Source organism: Triturus cristatus, chromosome 10 (genome assembly GCF_964204655.1).
Source record: "Triturus cristatus chromosome 10, aTriCri1.1, whole genome shotgun sequence".
Lineage (NCBI taxonomy): Eukaryota > Metazoa > Chordata > Amphibia > Caudata > Salamandridae > Triturus > Triturus cristatus.
Window position 1 is genome coordinate 210,259,806 of NC_140593.1, and position 19,901 is coordinate 210,279,706.

The 19,901-nt window shown below is 42.2% G+C and overlaps 1 protein-coding gene across 6 annotated transcripts in view; it reads left to right on the forward strand.

The window, feature by feature from the left end:
- The window catches only part of NEBL (nebulette), a 678,034-nt gene that overhangs the window by 453,746 nt on the left and 204,387 nt on the right, over positions 1-19,901 (forward strand). For 4 of the 6 annotated variants that reach the window (XM_085630816.1, XM_085630817.1, XM_085630818.1 and 1 more), the window contains 3 exons: positions 11,819-11,929; positions 18,765-18,866; positions 19,429-19,530. The exons of the other annotated variants lie outside the window; for them this stretch is intronic. In XM_085630816.1, the coding sequence (XP_085486942.1) occupies positions 11,819-11,929; positions 18,765-18,866; positions 19,429-19,530 (315 nt within the window). The remainder of the gene's footprint in view (positions 1-11,818; positions 11,930-18,764; positions 18,867-19,428; positions 19,531-19,901) is intronic. 6 annotated transcript variants of the gene reach the window in all.

The following is a 19,901-nucleotide window of genomic DNA, read 5'->3' on the forward strand; positions in this document are numbered from 1 at the left end:
CTGCATGTTACCACACAAAGAGCTGTATACCCAACTGTATCGAGTCTGGAGCCAAGGTAGGAAATGCAGGGACCTTGTGATCTTCAAAAGCCTCTTTCAAGTCTTCCCCACTTCTAAGGCCTATTTGGGTATAAGTATTGGACCCCTGACACCACCAAATCAGAACTTTGTTGGAACCAACAACATTCTGCCATAAGAAGAGTTACTGTGCTGTAGGAGTGACTGACACTCTGCTATCTACATGGCTGTGTTGGCCTGCTGCCTGCTGATTGCTGTGCTGTAGAAGAGATTGCCACTTTGCTATCTGCTGTGCTGTATTGGCATGTTGCCTGCTTCCGTATGCATGGAAGTGAGAAGGACTGTCATAAACGACTTCTTGCAACTCTGCTGGTTCTGCTAGACTCTGCCTTCAATGAGTCTAACCCTTGCCTGAGGTGTCCCCTCCAGCCCTGATCCTCAGAAGAGGGTTCTGCATCTGTTTTCTATAAAAAGTGATGCAGTGATCCCTTTGCAGCAATTGGAACTGATGCAGTGTCCTCTGATGCCAACACAGTGCCGATTTGATGGCGAGGCTGGTCTGGGCTGCATGGTTCAACAATAACGCAGCGCTGTTCCGAAGACGCCACTCCGAGGCTCAACTCAGATGCAGCGCCGACCCTTCAACACCAACTCTGAGGCTTCAACGCATCGACCCGACAGCGGGAAGCGGAACCGACATAGGAAGTCCTCGATGCCGATGCTTGCTCCATTCAAGGTACTTTTTCAGTAGGCCTGAAGCTGGTCAGCCCTCCATCATGGTCAGCCTGAACTTTGGACTTACCCCGGTCTAGGGCAACCTCAAGTAATCTTTTAGCGCTATTGACTTATCTTGTTTTACTCAGATTAATATTCTTTATGTTTTTGAACTGGTGTGGAGTCTTTTTGTGGTGTTTTCACTACGCTACTTTACAGTGTGCCCAAGCACTTCACACACTACCTCTTAAGTTAAACTTGACTGCTCTGTGCCAAGCTACCAGAGGGTGAGCACAGGTTAATTTAGGTTATGTATCTGACTTATCCTGACTATGATTGTGGTCGCTTCTTGGCAACAGTGCAAACCTCTGCCAACTAGAATCCCAGTTTTTAACTGTTATTCACTCCTTGAATTGTCTTGCCCTGGCCCCCCGCTGGCCCTCTTGAATAACTCCCTGCTGCTCGGCGTGGTCCCCAGCCAATTCAAGAACGCCGAAGTTATCCCCATATTAAAAAAAACCCAATGCCGACCCCACGGTCTTGGGCAACTTCCGCCCTATTTCTCTCCTGCCTTACCTAAGCAAGGTACTCGAGACGCACGTGACCACTGTCCTCAGTTCCTTCATCGAGGACTCCAACTTCTTAGACTCTCAGCAAGCTGGGTTTAGACCTGCCCACTCGACAGAGTCTGTCATCCTCTCTGTTATGGAGGAACTCCGTAGAGGCGCCGACTCCAACACCAGTCAAGCCCTGGTGCTTTTAGACCTGTCAGCAGCCTTCGACACGATCGATCATTCCATCTTAGTCGACCGTGTCGAAGAGGCAGGCATTAGCGGGACGGCCCTTAATTGGGTTCGCTCCTTCCTTGCAGACCGCCATCAATCGGTCCGTCTCTCTCAGTTCACGGCAAACCAGACGAGAGTCACCTGCGGTGTCCCGCAGGGTTCTTCCCTGTCACCCCTTCTCTTCAACCTCTACCTCACCCCCCTGATCCGCTCCCTCCGCGGTAGGAATGTCACAGCATTTAATTATGCAGATGACATTCAGCTCGTCTTCAATCTCGACTCCTCGGACGAAGCGGCTCTAGATTTCCAGTCCACCCTCTGCCACATCAGTAATTGGATGGGCACACACCATCTCAAACTTAACCCCGACAAGGCGGAGCTCGTTCTTGTCGGAGGCCCTTCCAATCCCTGGAATTCCACCTTCTGGCCCTCCTCCCTCGGCCCTCCCCCCCACCCTGCTGACAAAGTGAAAAGCCTCGGGGTTTACATCTCCCACGACCTCTCAATGCAGCATCAGGTCAGTGCCACCGTGTCCTCCTGTTTCTTCCAGCTCCGGAAGATTCGTAAAATAGCCCACTTTCTGACCACTGAAGCCCTCACCTTGGTACTACTGGCATTAGTCATCTCCCGCATCGACTACGCCAACGCCCTATACGTTGGCATCCCCCAATATCAAATCAACAGACTACAACTTATTCAGAACCAAGCAGCTCGCCTTATCTATCACCAACCGAAACACCATCACGTCCGTCCCCCTCCTCAAGGCCCTCCATTGGCTCCCTATTTCGGAGCGCTGCAAGTTTAAACTCGGTTGCCTAACCCATAAATCTCTGGCAGGCACCGGCCCTTCCTTCATTTCCTCCCTTCTGCACCCCTATACCCCCTCTAGGAATCTCTGCTCCTCTCATCTTGCGCTCCTTCAGACTCCCCGCTTCAAGCGCAAAAAACACGGCGGTCTTAGGTTCTCCTTTCTGGCACCCTCTTTCTGGAACTCTCTACCGCTGGAATTGAGACTTTCCTCCTCTTATCTTCACTTCAGGTCCCTCCTAAAAACCCACCTCTTTCTCGGTATCTATTCATAAATCTCTTTCTCCTTGCCTTTGCTTCTGCCTCTCGTTGATTAAAATGAATAGCGCCAAGAAACCGTCCGGTGAATGTCGCACTTTACAAATAATTTTTACATTACATTACATTTTTACAATATCACAGCAGTGCTGTAGAATATAACATGTTTCTATCTGAAAGAGAAACAACTCGTTTGCTATACAGTTGCAAGTTACAAGTTTTACAAGTTACAAGATAATTACACACCCTATTTGGGTCTGGTCTGAAAAATTAGCAAGATGGAGCTGGCAACATTAAATAGGATAGGAGAGTGCAAAAATATGGCAGAGCAATATTTGTTATGCTGTAGGGTGTGCAAAATTGGTCAAACCAAAGTCATTAGTGAAATTGTGTATATAAAAACCACATATGATTTGTGAGCAGAACTCAAGAGTTCAGAACACCAGAGCCCTGGAAGTCCTGAATGGAGCTCATTTTCAATGTTATCATAACTGATAAGAGAAGCCTCTGAGTGGAGGCTTCGCACCATGAGATCATTTGCCTCCATTCAGAACTCTTTTCAGCTTACACTCTCAGTCAAACTACAAGTAGGCCTAGTTTTATTGCCACAGATATTTATTTGAGAGAGAGAGAGAGAGAGAGAGAGAGAGAGTGTCTGCTGCACCAACCACATACTTCTCCCTGCCAATGTTGTGTGACTTTATTTTCCATTAGGAACTTCCAGGCTCTTCCTCCATGCAAAACTGTATTCCCCGGGTACATCAAGAGTTCCATGGCTCTTGCATGGTTAAAAGTTCTCAAAGGTCTCTGTCAGAGCACCAACAGCGCAGAGCCTGGGCACTTGGCACTGAGCTCAAGGCACCAACCCTTGATGCAGTAAAGCAGTCAGGCCATGCTTTCTAAGGCTTGAGGAGGCTTCCCTTGTTCACATGGGGTAAAAGTTCTACAGCTGGCCTGGAATGGAGTCAGGTTTCCAGAATTCTGGCAAGATCTCACCTTCTCCATGAGGGTTGAAAGCTCTGACTGGTTGCATTCAGATTTGTGGTTTGGCTTGCAGTTCTCTAGGGCATGGGCTTATTCACCAGTCCATAGTGTCACAAAGTGCCCAAGAAGGGGTTCTGTAGGGTTTAAGAGGGTGTTCCAGCTTCTGTTGAGTTGAAAGGTGTGGCAGGTTTTCGTCAAAGCTCTGGATGACCTTTAAGGCTTACCGCTATGCCTTGGATCTTTTTGCTGGCTTCTAGTATTGACAAGTGCCCAGGGTGGAGTTCCATATGTATAAAGATTGCGCCCCTCCTTCTCCAGAGTAAAACGCCCAGACAACTGCCAATTAGAGCTCTGTTTTTGCTCAGGGTTCGATCGCCTGGGACTTGACTTCAAATGCCAGTCCTTGGTGTCACAAAGCTACCCGATTTGGCTTCTGAAAGCAAGGCAAGTGCTCCCTTGCTCTAACAGGAAGAAAAGCTCTAACCAGATCCATGTCAGAGCTCCTGGAGGCCTTGCCTGCTGGACTGTTCTAGCACCACTCAATTTGGGCTCCATCTACTACCTGGGACTTCACTAGGATCCATTGCAGCCATCTAGAAGCCTGGCAGGGACTCCCAGACACGTCAGGCACAGAAAGTTCTTACAGGACCCCAACAGAGCTCCAGCTGCAACCACACAAGGACCTCGCCAGTGGAGTCCAGGGTCTACCACTGACCTGGAGTTTTACTCCAGGCTCAACCTGCCTTCCCTGTGCAAGCACCAGTCAAGCTCAAAGTGCTGGCATTTTGCAAGTCTCTGGGACACTTACCCTGGTTTCCCTCAAACAGAGTCTCCACCAAGACGATTTCTCTCCTGTCCAGACAGAGCAGGCGAGATTCCCCTGCCCCACTAGGATCCTTCCAGCTAACTACAAGTCATATAGTTTCAGCTATAAGAAATGCTAATCCTACAAATGACACAGTTTTGCTCAAAATATCCACTTAAAGAAACCTGGGCGCTTGATACTGTGATACTGGTCCCAAGGTTCTGGCACATGCTTAGAAACATAAGAAGGAGAGAAAAGAATGGCTTGTATTCTGCCTGCCTGATCCACCTCTTTCCCTCCAATGACACAGACCCTGCCCAGTGACTGCACCAAACAATCTCTCTTTTTCTCAGCATAACTCCTGACCAGGGCCACGTTTGAGGAAACATTTTTTGGTTTATAGTTTCTGGATGTCTAGAATCTTGGGAGTGACTCCAACATACCTCGGTGACAAAAACACTTACTTGACCCCAGTCAAAGCTCCAGCTGTACCTGGAGCCTGGCCCCCAGGGTTCAGGCTCCAGCCACATCCCGGGGCTTCCCACCATGCACAGCTTCCCTCCTGAATGTAAGCAGAATGTTGTTCACATCTCCATTTTGAATTCATATTAGGAGCAGATGTCCAGGCTTTGTGGGCATACATATGTTAGTGTGCCAAATGAAAAGTATGGCCAGAAGATTGGGCTATCCTGAAATTTCCCTATAAAGGCTCATTTGAAACATTTGCCTAGGCAGGGTTCCATAATGCAAAGAGGTCAGATATATTTGTTGAATCATCCTCTTCCATCATCCAAGGTGCAAGAAAAATCAGTCACCTTCCTTCTGACTTACAAGGACCTCTGGACCAACCAGATCCTTCTCCCAGTCAAAGGATAGAACAGTCGTAACTTTCTGCAGAAAATTCCTGGACACTCCAAGGTGAACAGGTCAGAAAAAAAGCAAATGTTTACACAATACCAGTCAGAATGCTTGTCAACCCTGGGGTGCAGTCACCTGGGCCTGGGCGCCATTTGCTTCCTGTGATGTCACAAAGTTCCCAAAATTTGGTTTGTCAGGCCTGGAGAGAGCTCTTCTGCTCTTGCAGTGTGTTTGGCCTGTGGTGCAATCTCTTTGGCCTGGATCCATTTGATCGGTTATAATGTCAAGATCTGAAGATTTCTCTCCATGCCCTGCTGGTTAGAAGATTAACAGACCACAATCAGTACTCTCGCAGGCAAGTGGTGCAGGCTTCTGGGCTGTTGTTCATGTTGCCAGCCCTTGTTATCACAAAGTGCCCTGGATGGGGTTCAAAAGGCATGAAGAGTGCATCCCTGTTTGACAAAGGTCAAATCCAATCAGACTTCTACTCTGGCATGAGGTGCAGTTCCTTGGACCTGGGTTCCATTTACTGGCCTATGGAGTCACAATGTCCCCATGACTTTGGGGTTCCATGGGCCTGTCAAGAGCATCCCTTCTCCCTTAGGGAGGAAAACTCTAACCAGACCCTAGTCAAAGCTTTGAGAGGCCCTGCCTGCTTGCCTGGGCTGAGGGCACTGTTTTTTTGCAAAGTATAGCTAGATGTCCAGACTTTGAGGTCAGACATCGGGTTGGGTGCTACAAGAAATTAACAATACAGCCAAGTGGCTGCACTGCTCTGAAAGTCCCCATCAGGGCTTATTGAAAATGTTTTATCCAGTCGGGACGGCAAAGGGTAAGATACATTTTCTCACACGTCCCCCTCTCCTTCCCAACATGTAGCCGCACCATAACACCTAGTGGCACTTGGGTGTACTGATACAAAAAATCTCTGGATCCAGTCTATCATCTGGTGAATGCTTTAAGTTGAGGAATCTGCAGTTACACGTATCCAAGATAATTGAAATGTATTGTAGTAAAAGAAAAAAAGGAACAAGCAACAAGTAATTCTTGCAATACCACGCTAGGAAATATATGCTCAGATTCTCTCCCAGAGAAGTAATGTGACTGATTCTTCATGCAAAGTGCTAATACAGACACTTTAGAAAAAAGGAAAAAACTTTTACAATATCTTGTGTGATTAATTTTTTATGTTAATCATGAAGTCGTAGCATTTACACATTAATACATTTTCTATTTGCAACCATTTTGTGACTAAACCATAATGTTATGAATCAGTGAGTCAGTTTAGAAATTATTTTAAATATATCAATTAAAGAAGAGTGGCAGCACCTGGAGAGAAATGGGATAGGTGAAGCTGTTAGAACATACAGTATGTGAGAAAATAATCAGGACACTTTTTAGCACAGTTACCGAGCTCAAAAGTGATTTGTCAGGAACAGAAAATTCTGTCCTAAACTAAATCAGCAATTAGTTCACCAGAACACAGGTTACAAGAAACCCCAGATACCTTTCTCCAGATTAGTGGTGACAGAGATCGCTTTGTCAAACAGTTGGTTTCCTTTCACATTCTGAGGACCACCCTGGGCCTATCCTAGGGCCCCAGGGTCCTTGGTATTTGGCCATCTTTCAGCTCTCGTCCAGATCACAGGCCTCCTACCCTTCCATGAGCCTGCCTTCCTAGGGAGCAGGCACGGAGGTAAAGCAGATATACTGGGCCAAGCAGCCACTTGAGGATATTTATCCCAGCTATGTACTCTGACTGATTTGGTGTATATGTCCTGTTTAGGGATGGAGTGCTTGACCAGACTTGGCCATTGTTTCAAGTAAAGAGCTTCCACGCACTTGAACCATTACTCTCCTCCGAGCGCTAAAAGGGCAACCACAGCTGAGTTTGCTGATGGTAGAGTTGTGTGGTGTGGACTGTGGCAGTGAGGCCTGGGATTGGGTTTTAGAGGGGGCTCAGTGCAACAGAAAGGCCTTCTCAAGACAGAATCCACACCCACGCACTATGATCTGGGGAAACCAAATCACAGTCCCTATATTTGGTGGGCTCTAGAGGAACTGCTGCATAGGCCCTTCCTTCCCAATTTCAGTCTGTCTGAGTTTTGCGCACTCAATCAGCTGCTGCCTGGTCAGCAGGAAGCCTAGATGGGGCAGTGCTGGGGCCACAAGGGAATTCCAGTTCCTCTCCAGGGAGACACTGTGCCCTTCAAAAACACCCAAGTGGGAACTCCAGTTATTGCAAACTACTCACTTTGAGGGGTTGATGGTGAACTCCCCCAATCATTTGAGGCTTCCAAGGATGCCACCTAGCAGCTTAGAGGCAACATGCTGTTTTTGTTTGTATATACCAGATATTGTGAAAACAACAAATTCAATAAACATTTCACAAGAAAAAGAACTTTATGGAGTTTGCAGTTTTTGATCACTTTTAGACTACTCATTTTAAAAAACCTCAACTAAACATATTACTTGTGTGTGCTTCGACACTTATAATTGAAAATTTTGCATCCGTTAGACACAGTGACACATGAAAATGAGGCAAGTGTAGTAGAAGCATCCTAAAAGCATGCTACGATGTGCATAGTATGAAGAATACATATATCCTAAGTGATACTAATACATATAAACAAGTTGCACTAGTAAACGTTTTTGGGAAAATGTTGTTTTTTAATGTTTAGTGATGCAATTAAAATGGCCTAGGGTTTCTAATGCTTTCTGTTGTGAATGCACTATTTAGAAAAGTTGGTGCAAAAACGCGTCGGAACATCACACAATCTTGAAATTTTGCATAGTAATACTAGAGCTTTATAGTTTATGAAACATGAAAATTGAATTTTGTGATGTGAACATTGAAAATTATACACTTATTAATGTTGAGAATATTTGTGGTAGTAGTGTATTTCTAAAGTTCGCTATTTTCATCTCATAATGATTTGTGACAGATTCTATATATTGTTTATTTGAATTGATTTATTTATATTTTATTTGGTGTTGGTTTAGAGCTCATTTCATTTAAAGGTGTGACACTAACTTAATGGCCTTTTTAATTGTTGTTTTCTAGTGCAGACCTTTCCCCTGATTTACTTCAATAGTTAATTTTCACAAGTAAAATGTTGCTTTATTTGTCCTGTAAATATGTACACCCTGACATTCTTGAATGTTTCAACGTTCACAGTAAAATATTCCTGTGGGAACAGAATTTCAGCTATTGCTATAGATGATTATCTTGTATCACTTTTTACAGATATTTGGCCTATACGGACTCTCAGTCTTTCATTTCTCATAACTAGCATGGGAAACTATCTCATTGTTGCAAGTGCTCTAGGTGACATTACGTGAATTTGATCATATGACAGTCTTCCGATGGTGGTGTGATGCTGTGTCACTGTAAATTGCTAAAGACTTTATAAAAGAAGAAACCCCAAAGGAGAGGCAATGCCATAGTGTTTTTGCTTCTAGACAAAACGCTATTGTGATTTTTCTTACTATGTGACCTGGATGCTATGGTGATCGGTTTTTGATTAACTTTTCCCTCACTTTTGGACTGCCTTGCGGAAGCTACAGTCGGTAGCTGATGGACTACAACCTTCTTTGCCAAACCAATTCCATTTTTTATTTCCGTTTATTTTCTTATTTATACTAATGGACTTGCCCTTAATGTACTTTAAATTTTAACTCTTTTCCCCATCATCGTAGGACTTGAGCTGTTAGACAACAAATTATCCTTCTGCCTTATTGGTGGTGGGACTCTGTAACATTGTAAGCAGATTCTAATTATAACAATCTGACAAAGCCTGCTTAAATAATTGGCACTGTTATACAAACTGTGATATTTTTAACTGAACTTCTCAAGAAATTGCTCATGGCAATGAACTTTGAATCTTTATTACCATAGCCAAATTAATCAAATTATCTGTCTGAGTCTATTATTGAGTCCTTTTGGTTCTTCCATTCATATGTGCTTTTTACTAATAATTGAATGTGTTGTGGGGAGAATCAGCGAGCTCTGACAGAACATCAGGTGCTTTTGCAAAGTTTTTGGTCTGCAAAATCCTAACTCGACTTAACTTCTGGAGGTTGGGTCTTCCTGTTGCTATCCTTTGTTTTTACAGCATGGTTTTAAGAGTGGTGAACCTAATTCTTGTCTCAAGTTCGTGAGTTGTCTGTCAATTAATGGCCTCATTAGACAGCTAACATGGTGTTTGGTTACCTTAATTTCCACCCCTCCTACCGGCAGAGAAAATTAATCAGAGGATCATTGCCTCTGCGGTAAATCGAAGTGATGCAGATTGTCTAGTCATAAAGGGCCCAGTACAGTTAGAGTTGTAAAGGAGAGTAATCACATAATAAAATGTTTACCATGCTTACACTGCAATACTTGCTTGGTGACAAGAAGTAGGGATCCTGGGATGGAAAGCTGTTACTTTTTAAATAGTTGAACCTAAATGTTGGAGCTGGGTAAAAGTGTATCCGGGATTTCGGCAAAGAAAGCCAGATGTGAAATAGAAGTCCACTGCATGTTTTTTCAGCATTGTTTTTAAAAACTGATGCCTTTATGCATTAGGGACCTTGTCCTGTTTAAATGTTTGATTGAATAAAACTATTGGGATGATAAGAGTGTGCAGGACTGGTTGTTTTATTACTGGGGCTGGACACTGGTCATGAGGAGAACCTGAAACACTGGCCGACAGGGATTATTCAATTAAGCTCTGTGGTGTAGACCTCCTCAACCCTAAACAGGATATTGCTAACACTATTAGGTTGCTTACTAGGGGAAGGAGGGTGATCTAATAATAATGGAGACTATCTCATAAATATTATCTGTCAAAATATATTCAGTTTTGGTCGCTAAATGTGTTCCACTGTTGACAGTTTTTGTCAGAAGCACTAGTCAGAGGTTTGGAGTGACAGGGTGCAGTTAGACTTTTTATAACACTGAAGAATCCTTTAGATAAGTTGGGAGAATTGCGAATATTAGCAGTATAATAGTTAATATTAGTAATTTGAATCATTATGTTGTACTTCTATACAGTTATTTGATAAAATACCCTAGCTTCTTGAGTAAACAAAGATCTTCATTTTCTTTCAGCTCTGCATACCTTAAGTTTCTAGGAAACAAGATCATTATTAAACCTGGAATTTTGATGATGTTTATTGTTCTTGGAACATTTAAATGTCTTTAGAGGGGTTATGGTATCCAAGCCAACAGAACAATTGTTCTCCTAGATGTTTGGTAGAGTCTACATCTTGGGCTTGATCTCTAGTATCCTTAAAAATGGGACTGATAGTAATTTATCTCTAGGCCAGACAGTGTGAGAACCAACTAGACACTGACAGTTTGTTGGCTTTAGATAGTGGTGATCTGTGGGTATTACTAGAGCAAAAGACTGTGCAACGATCAGACCATGGTAAACATAACTGATTGCTAGTAGTACAGCAGTTTTGGGGAGATGTAAAGACAGACTGTAACTGATGACCAGAGATGTGAGCGGGTCCAGATTTAAAATGGACAAATCGAGCCAGGCAATATCACCAAGAACATCCTGGGCAGCACACTGAGTGGTATTTACCCAGCAGTTAAAATCTCAAAGGATGATGCCATTATCAAACTTTTGGGAGATTAGCTTCGTCATTCATAATTGCTTCAGAATTTTGTTTCATTGATGCATCTGAGGGATGATAGATGCAAAATAAATTAATAACGTAGGCTATAAGTTTCGCAGACCAAGTTACAACCCAAGATGGAAGAGAGCTATAGAAACAAAAAAAAGGATTTGTTCAAACTGGCTCGGAAAGAGAACTTTTTCCATCCAGGAGGAACGTGTTGAAAAGAGGTAAGTGAACTTACACTTAAACAGAGTTAAGAAGTAGTACTGAGAATGGTGCTACATTTTATGCACCTTTGAATACAAGGTGCACCTTTGAATACGAGATTTGCAAACATGAGTTAAATACCAGTGCTCTTATTGTGGGCGTGAGCTTCTGGTGTCTGGCTCCATGCACCCAGCACCCTCAGGCATGTCCTGCACCAGGATGTTGGAGTAGGACAGCACACCTGTGAACTGATAGCAACAATATCCTGAGATGAGATCAGGATAGATAGAAACCTACAGCAGAGAAGAAATGCAAAGGTTTGCTTGATCTTGTAAAACTTGGTCTCACAAGCCTCCTGACATTTTGTATACCAAGCACATGTATCTAAAAAAAGAACATATATCTATATATCTCGCAAACTCTATGTATTACCAAAACAATTATGTGAGTTAACTACTGTGAATTTTTTTTCTCCACAAAATAATGATCTGTTTTTATAAAGTGATTTCCATTTTGAATGTTAATGTAAAAATATTTCCACTCAATGACAATAGGTACTCTTAGTCTTGATCCTGTCATTATTTGTATTTGCTATGAAGGAGAGGTGAATATATATTACTTCCAACTCAATGGCTGTGCTTCAGACAATAACTAATGATGTTGTGTTTTGATAGTGTTTTAGTATATGTTTGAAGTTAGCAGTGACACCCATATTTAGTGGCAGAGTAGTTACGAAAACGATTTCAATAACATATCTATTTTTATTGACTAGGTACTCTACAAACAGAAGCATGATGCTGAAAAAGGAAGATCAAGTTATTCTTACATGCAGGAACCACCAGATATTAAACATGCCATGGAAGTCAGCAAACACCAAAGTGATGTAAGCAGATATCTAAAATGCAAGTTTTTCTTCACTCATAGTTGATCATCGTTTATACACCTATGTCAATGCTTACAAATCACTGATATTCTGAAATGCTCTAGATCAATATTGTCAGCAGTTAGAGGGGTCAATACATGTCTTGAGTATGAAAATACTAACACAATCAAAACCCTCTCTAAACAACCGTCTCAGAATAGTATTGTCTGGCCCCAGTACTCCACCAACAAGCCAGTCACTTTTTAACAGGGTGAAAATTAGCACATGGGCTCCATGGTATGACTTCGAATTTGGCAGATCAGGAGCACCGCTGTAAATTGACACCACATCTACCCTATCAAACATATTGATCCCCCTCTCTCTTTAGAATCTGGGAATGGCTGCATTTTTGACTTCAGAGTCTCAGCTGTCTTCGCAATTGGAACCAATGATCTGATGGCCTACTCACCACAGGATTTCAGGTCATTTAACACCTAGTTTCCCTAACTGTCTTAAATGGCGTTCCTAGTTAGGGAAACCACACAATGACGCCCATGGGCAGGGAGTAAATTCCTTCACATCTGGGCCATTTTTTTCTTCTAAAAACAAATTCCCATTTTGAGAGTTTATTATCAGAAAACAAAAACTTTGCTGCATGAGCACATCAACCATAGTGTCCGCTTGACAAACCGCTTGACTGATGCGGCCACAGTGGTGCCTCTACTGGGGATCTGAGGGTTCTCTAAATATGACAGGCAGTTGTCCATGAGGACAGGGCAGGCGACAGTCCCCAATTACCTAGCAATCTAACAAGCCACCTGCTCATCTCTAAGTGAGATCATTACATGGGGACCATTCTATGCTGTTATTGTAGTATTAATGTTGCTTCTTAATGTTGGTATGAAATATTGGGCTGCTAAATGTAAAAGTATGTTGAGAGATATCCTCTCCCTTTTGAATCTTCTTCTTCATGTTTTAGAAAGTCACATATCTTTCCATGGGTATGGCTGGGGAGATGTAGCAGCAACAGATTTAAAGGCATAATCCTGGGAATGTTTGTGAATTAAGTTTTTGTCATAGTTGCTACTATTTGAACAAAGGATAAATATATGCATGGTACAATCTCCAAATATTTCCAGGGTGAGTAATGGTTGGATAATAGCTTGTGAATGCTCTCAAATTGAAATATTTGTTGGCATTCAGAAACTTCTAATACACACATTGCATTGTTTCTGACCTGTCAGCCTTTGGCTTGACTTCCCCCAAACTTTTGGCCTGACCTTCTCGATTTTTGCTGAACTTATTTTTTTTTGGCTTTAGGACTCTGTGCACTTTACCACTGCTAACCAGTGATAATCTGCTTGTGCTCACTCTCTTTAAAACATGGTTATATTGGCTTATACTGAATTGGCATATTTAATTTACCTATGTGCTTACTCTTGATAACCATTGTTACATTAGCTTATACTGAATTGGCATATTTAATTTACATATAAGTCCCTTGTAGAGACACGGGCCCTGTAAATTAATGCTACCAGTGGGTAAAACCCTACATGATGCATAGTCATTAACACTTTAACATACGGTCGAAACGCAGACGACATTACGTTATGTCCTATGTCAACTATACTTGGAATATGTAATGAAGATATATGGATACACTGAACAAAAATGTCTTGGACATTTTAATTATATGTGGTTCCAAGGTCACATGTTTGTGTATGTGATCACTAGGAGATTTTTGATTTTTACTATGTATATGTGAATGTGATGTATTGTTCTTTATGTTTTCTGGACAGCCGTTGAAAAGAGAAATATAAAAAGAGATATATATGCATGTTTTGATATATGAAAAATAATATATTAAAAACATAAGTTAATGGTTGTGTCAGTGGTTTTAAGATATTATTTTCTTGAAAGATTTGTGTTCATTGAGTCCGGTGAAGTTTACCACAGGTTGGAGGGATCACTTATAGGCTTGTACAATTCCCCTTGAGGAGATTTCTTTCACCTGACAGAACTGTTTGTAGCTTATTACTGTATACCCAGGTTCTGAGGGACACAGGGAAACCTTATTATATTTAATGCTACCAGTGGGCCTGCAGCACTCATTGTGCCACCTACTTAAGTAGATCTTCAAAGCATGTCCCAGGCCTGTCATTGCAGCCTAAATGCAGTTTTAAAACCTCATGTCAACTTGGCATTAAAACCCCCTTTCAAGGCTTAAACTTCCTTTTTATTACATATACGTATCTCCTAAGGTAGGCCTTAGGTAACCCCTAGGGCTGGGTGCTGTCTGATTAAAAAATTTGAACATGTGCTATTAAGTTTGACATGTCCAGGTAGTGAAAAGGTCCTAAATTATTTTTTTACTACTGTGAGGCCACTTCCATAGGATAATATCGGTGATTCCTTATTACATTTAATACGCTGTATATTCCAACAGGGAGCATGTGACTATATCATGCTTTGTGTCTTAGGCATTGTGGTGAAGAGCCCTATTTAATGGTAAAGTCAGGTTTTTGATCACAATATTAAAAATGCCACCTTTAGAAGGTTGAAGTATTCCAAAAAGGAGCACTTTCCTTGCGCTCCAAGCTGTCGCACTGCCAATATGGGAAAAATCCCTCCAATGGAGCAATACATCCAGGTTATCCATACTAAACACACCATACCAAGTATTAAACACTTCCTTCTTCCAAACTTATACTCTACTCTTTTCATCACTGCGGAGACAACATGATTGCACTTAAATTCTTTATTCAAATCTCCTCATGCACTGTATGCCCATCCAGGCTTCATACAACAACACGTTGAGGTCAATCATTTCATGGAATAGGCATGTATATTCGTACCCAATGCATTTCGAGCCTGTGCTCTCAGTGGTCTCTACAATAAAATAAAATAAACCACTCAACCAACTTATCATTGGATACCCACTGTATATTAAACAATCGTATGATTCCCCAACACATCCCCCTAATCAGAACACCTCAATTGTTCCCCCTTGTCCCAAACACTTTTAGAAGGTTAACATTTTTCTGCCCATAGCCCTTTTGTGCCTGTAGACTGGCCTGGGTCACATGCCTTGGTGTAACCGAGAGACTTAGTGAGCTCCTCCCACACAGTCACACAACAGAGGGATTAGCTGTGCCTGAATGGATCATCTGCTGGCAGGATGTGGGGGTGAAGCTGAGCACAGCCCCACTTACAAGTCTATGGCCTATGCTCTGCCCTCCCACAAAGGGCCTAACAACCCCATATTGTCACTTTAGCAAGCTTGGAAACAAGGCAGGGGAGGCAGGAAATTCCTTTCACTCCAAAACCACTGCCTAGAAGCTTTCCTAACCTTCCAGAATCAGGGCAGCAGGATATACAAGTAGGACCTCAGGCACCAACTCTTCATCACACTTCTGGACCTGTGGATACTCTGCCAGGAAGAAGGACTGCTATACTGCTGAAAGGACTGCCACTCTGTTGAACCGATGACCTTGCAGAATTGCTGCCTTTCTGCCCTGATGCCTCCATGCCAGGAGAAGAACTTGACCTTCAACTTCATCCTTGAACCCAGGGCTACCAGAGTAACTCCAAGGGCTAGTCTGCTGGCCTCTTGATATGAGCCTCAGGGATCAAAGGCTCCCCAACATTTTCTTTCAGCTCCTGGACCCAGCAGAAGTGAGTTCCTGAACCCCAAGTGATGTCCCGACAGTCCTGGACCCTTGCTGTGGCTCAGAGAGATATAATGAAGCTTTTGGGCTCTTCGCAACAACAAACAGGATCATTCACACAGAGACCTTGCTACTGGCACTGTGATTCAATGCAAAGCTCCATCAGCCTGACCTGCTATTGCAGCTCGACCCATAGCACTACAGCATCGGCTAGTCACAGGTACCGCCAACGCAAAGCTCTAGCAAAGTCCATTCGCAATACCTGGGACTCTCTTCACGCTAAGCAGGCAAACTCCTGCGACGTACTCCCTGAGCCCCCACCACTGCAAACAGGACGCATGGCATAGATCTGAGAAGGTAAAACTTCAGCGACCCTAACCTGGTGACTGTCACCAGCCTGCACTCTGTCGCAGTCAGCCTGAACTTGTGACTTTGACCTGGTCCAGTGCAAACAGACATCCATAGTTGACACTTAGTGCATTTTTTACACTATTTTTACTTAAATCTTTACAAATTCATAATTCTGGTTCTACTGATTGGATAGTTGGCGTGTTGGTGTAAAATAATTTATTAAAATGTACTATATATTTTTTAATTGGTTTGGAATTTTTCTTGTGTTTCACTTTCTTATTGTTTGTGAGCTGCATAAATACTTTACACTTTTCCTCTAAGTTAAGCTTGACTGCTTTCTGTGCCAAGCTACCCAGGGGGAAGCACAGGTTGATTTAGTGACTTTTTATGGATCACACTGCTAGGGACAACTAATAACGCTATTTCTAACACATTCCAAAACCCACCTCCCACCCCTTTAATGGGATTTACTCTCACAGAATATTAAAGAAGAATAGGAGGCTTTTCTGCTGACTAAAAGGATTGACGAGCACAAGACAGTCATTTGTGAATACCTTACACATGAGTCCAGCCATTTGCACTTCTAACATAGATTTACAACTACATATGGATTTGTGAATCATCTCCTTTGCCCCCAGTTTGAGTGCAAAAAGGTAGCTTTACATTATTGGATCAATCAATCAACTTTTCATAGCAAACGTGTTTTGAAAACTGTTTTCCACCAAAGCAGCTTGCTTTTTTGCAATGAAACGTATACTGCAGCTTCGGTCAAAGAATATCATGTTCAATAAAGTGCAGAGGCTTTATTCATGTTGCACAATACAGGGGTTAGCACTGTGCTAAAGGGGCCCCTTATAATAGCTGGCAAAAAGAATCAGTTCAAGGTAGATGGTAGCATTGTCAATCCGGCCCTTTGTTCGAGTAGTTCCGTGGCAGTAATTACAATAAGTCCAGGAAAGTATAACTTGCCATGTTTCCAGCTGCATTTTTAAGCACTTCACTTTTTCATACGACAAGAAACCAGCACTTCTCAATAATCCCCATGCCTTTTAATGGAACTCTTCCGACAAAGCTCAGTGAGTATTATAATCATGGGAGTTATTGATTTCTAGCACTCCTCTGTTCTTTTCCGAGCCCTGATGTCTAATGGCAGCTGCTGATTATGTGATGATAAACGTGAAACAGGACTATAGAGCCAGATGTATGGGTGAGCCCATTTGAAACTCCTCGGATCTGCAAAGTTCTAGTAGGTCTGGACGAGGCTTTTTCTTTTACATCCACACTACCACTGGCACTTGGACTTTTCACTGCCCTTTGAAAGATCATGTAGTTAACTCTAGTCTCCACTCCAGTCTTCGGGATGAGGAGCTGCTGGAGATAAGAAGAGGGACCGGCAACACTTTGGAAGCAGCTCAAAGCAAACCTTTATGTTATGCCCTTGCAATGTATGAGTTTGTCTGATTATTACACCTGTCCCTCATTACTGCCCAACTAGGGCAAATAGCAATTTTTTTCCTAAAACACATGTTGGCCCAGATGTACATAACTGTCACACAATGTAGCATAGCCCCTTACGTTGCTGTGCTGGGTTGCATGACAGGGAGAGAGCAGGATGGAGCCATGCCGGCTAAGATGTGGCACTATTCTGCTAGTGCTGGCACACAATCAGGCTGCCGAGTGCCACACACATCCCTTTGTGCCACACTGGAAATATGTCTGTATCCTGACCAGCATAGGCTTTGAACTGGGAGGATAACCTGATAGGATAGAATAAAATACTATTCATTGACAAGCCTTGAAACGTCTTCCTCTTTGGATGTTTGCTGTACAATGCAGCACACACTGTAAAGTGGGAAAGGTTGGGAAAAATAAAATCATTTCTCCTTTTTAACACCTGCTGTCAAGTGGTGTTATAGTTGTTGAAAAACCCTGTATACTATTGTTAGTAGAAAGGATTTCGATTCAAAAACCATGGGTGGTTGCACAGGAACACCCTTTTCATCCCTGGAAAACCCCCTTAAGCAGAATAATAAAACTCATTACATTCAGGCAACTTTCCAAGTAAATCCCCCAAAACATTTTGCGCAGGTTTGTGTCACTATTATGACGCAAAATCACTGGAAAATGTTTGTAAATCTGGTCCTTTAAACAGTATTTCTTATTTACACACTATTTACGAAGTCCTGGACCAAAATCCATTACATAAGTTTCATTGCAGAATGTTTGCATCGTAGACAGACATTTACAAATGTAGAAGCCATACAAGCTAAAACAACCATTTATTTTATGATAATTCTCTTTGGGTGTTTAAGGCATAAGTCATGTGTAAAGATACAGACACAGGAACTGGAAAGGGACATGACTTCCTTTCTAATCTATTTATATTAAAATACACGGATACAAACTTTGTTTAACATTTAGGGCAATGTTTCTCAAACGTTTCCTCCTTGAAATATGTGTTTTAATTTTAGATGCTGTAATATCCCCTTCATTGTTTTTGGCAAACTAATTCATTGTTCATGTTCTACTTCGTAGACACTACTATGTATGACATACGCTATTTATATGTTTTATGTTTGTCAAAGAGTACTGTGGGAATTTTATGTAGGTAGAAAATGCTTGCTAACAAAAGTGTTTCAACTCAGATAATACTGAATTTGCGTGTTTCAAATCAAAAGCTTCTCATGAAATCTGTATTTTTCTGAAGTTGAAATGTCTTAACTATTCTGTCTGCAGGTTTTTAGCTGTTCGTGTCTTTATTAACAGAAAATCATTAAGTGTTAGCAAATGCAATATGTGAATATTTTTCACTGACTTGTCCTTGTGTTTTTTTGCAGGCTTCTTATAAAAAGGATGCTCATGAAATGCACAGATACACGGATGTACTTAATAGAACCGACATAAAATTTGCAACTCAGTCAGCAAAGATTATCAGCGATGTATGCACTCTTTCATCTTTATCGTTTCCTCATAAGCTACAGGTTTTTGTGTATGATTGTCTGAGACATAAGAGTAATATTTGGTGCAATGAAGTGTTAACCTATCATTTAAGGCCCGTTATAGAGTTGGCTGTAGTAGAAAATTGTAGGATTATCCCTTTGTGTGCAGCCCCTTATTTTATTTTTTAATTAACTGCCATTTGTGCCATCTTGGCATGAGAGGATGCTTACCAACTTCTCATCACATGAGGTATAGTGCTACAACATGGCAACCTATTTCTATTTGGTATATTAAGACTTTAGGTAAGTCCACAAAAAATGTCCACCAATTGCACAAAGGCATTAAAGTGAAATTCCTGGTTTCAGTGTTGGTAGCTCTAGCCACTAGGCCACATCTTCCTAAAATAAAACATGTCGCTCTCAATTTAGTTGCAAAAGAGGCACTTGCAATATTGTCTGTTCCCCAAGAACTACCTCTAAACCTGCCGGTCACTACTCACTTTGGATTTGATTCAGCAATTTCAAATTGTAAAAGTTCCATTCACAGGAGTATTTCTTTCAGGTTGAGTATAAAAAAGGAAGGCGAGACCTAAACAAGGAGACAGCTGTTCTTGGCAGGCCTGATTTTGAGCATGCGATGGAAGCTTCCAAGCTCTCCAGCCAGGTAAGATTGTATCGTGGACAACAAGTACAGTATTTGGGTTTCGCTTTCCAATGAAAACAGTAATGACTATTCTTCTTTTGTCTCCAGTGCATTGCTTGTCTACTTTCATTAAAAGGTGAACGTATAAAGTTAAATTCCTGACTGGCCACTGTTGGCCAGTGCTGGAAAATAGGAGGATCCAGCTACATCCCGGTCACAGCAGCGATTTCTGAGCTGATCTGGGATCTGGCTGACCTAGAGAAATATGGTGAATTTGTTCTGGTGTAATTTTCTGACAGCAGGACACATTTAGTAGCCCCAAAATGTTGTCTGCTTTTCGTTTATTCGGAGCAGCAATCCACAGGCAGTCAGGGGGCTCTCTTCTTTCCACT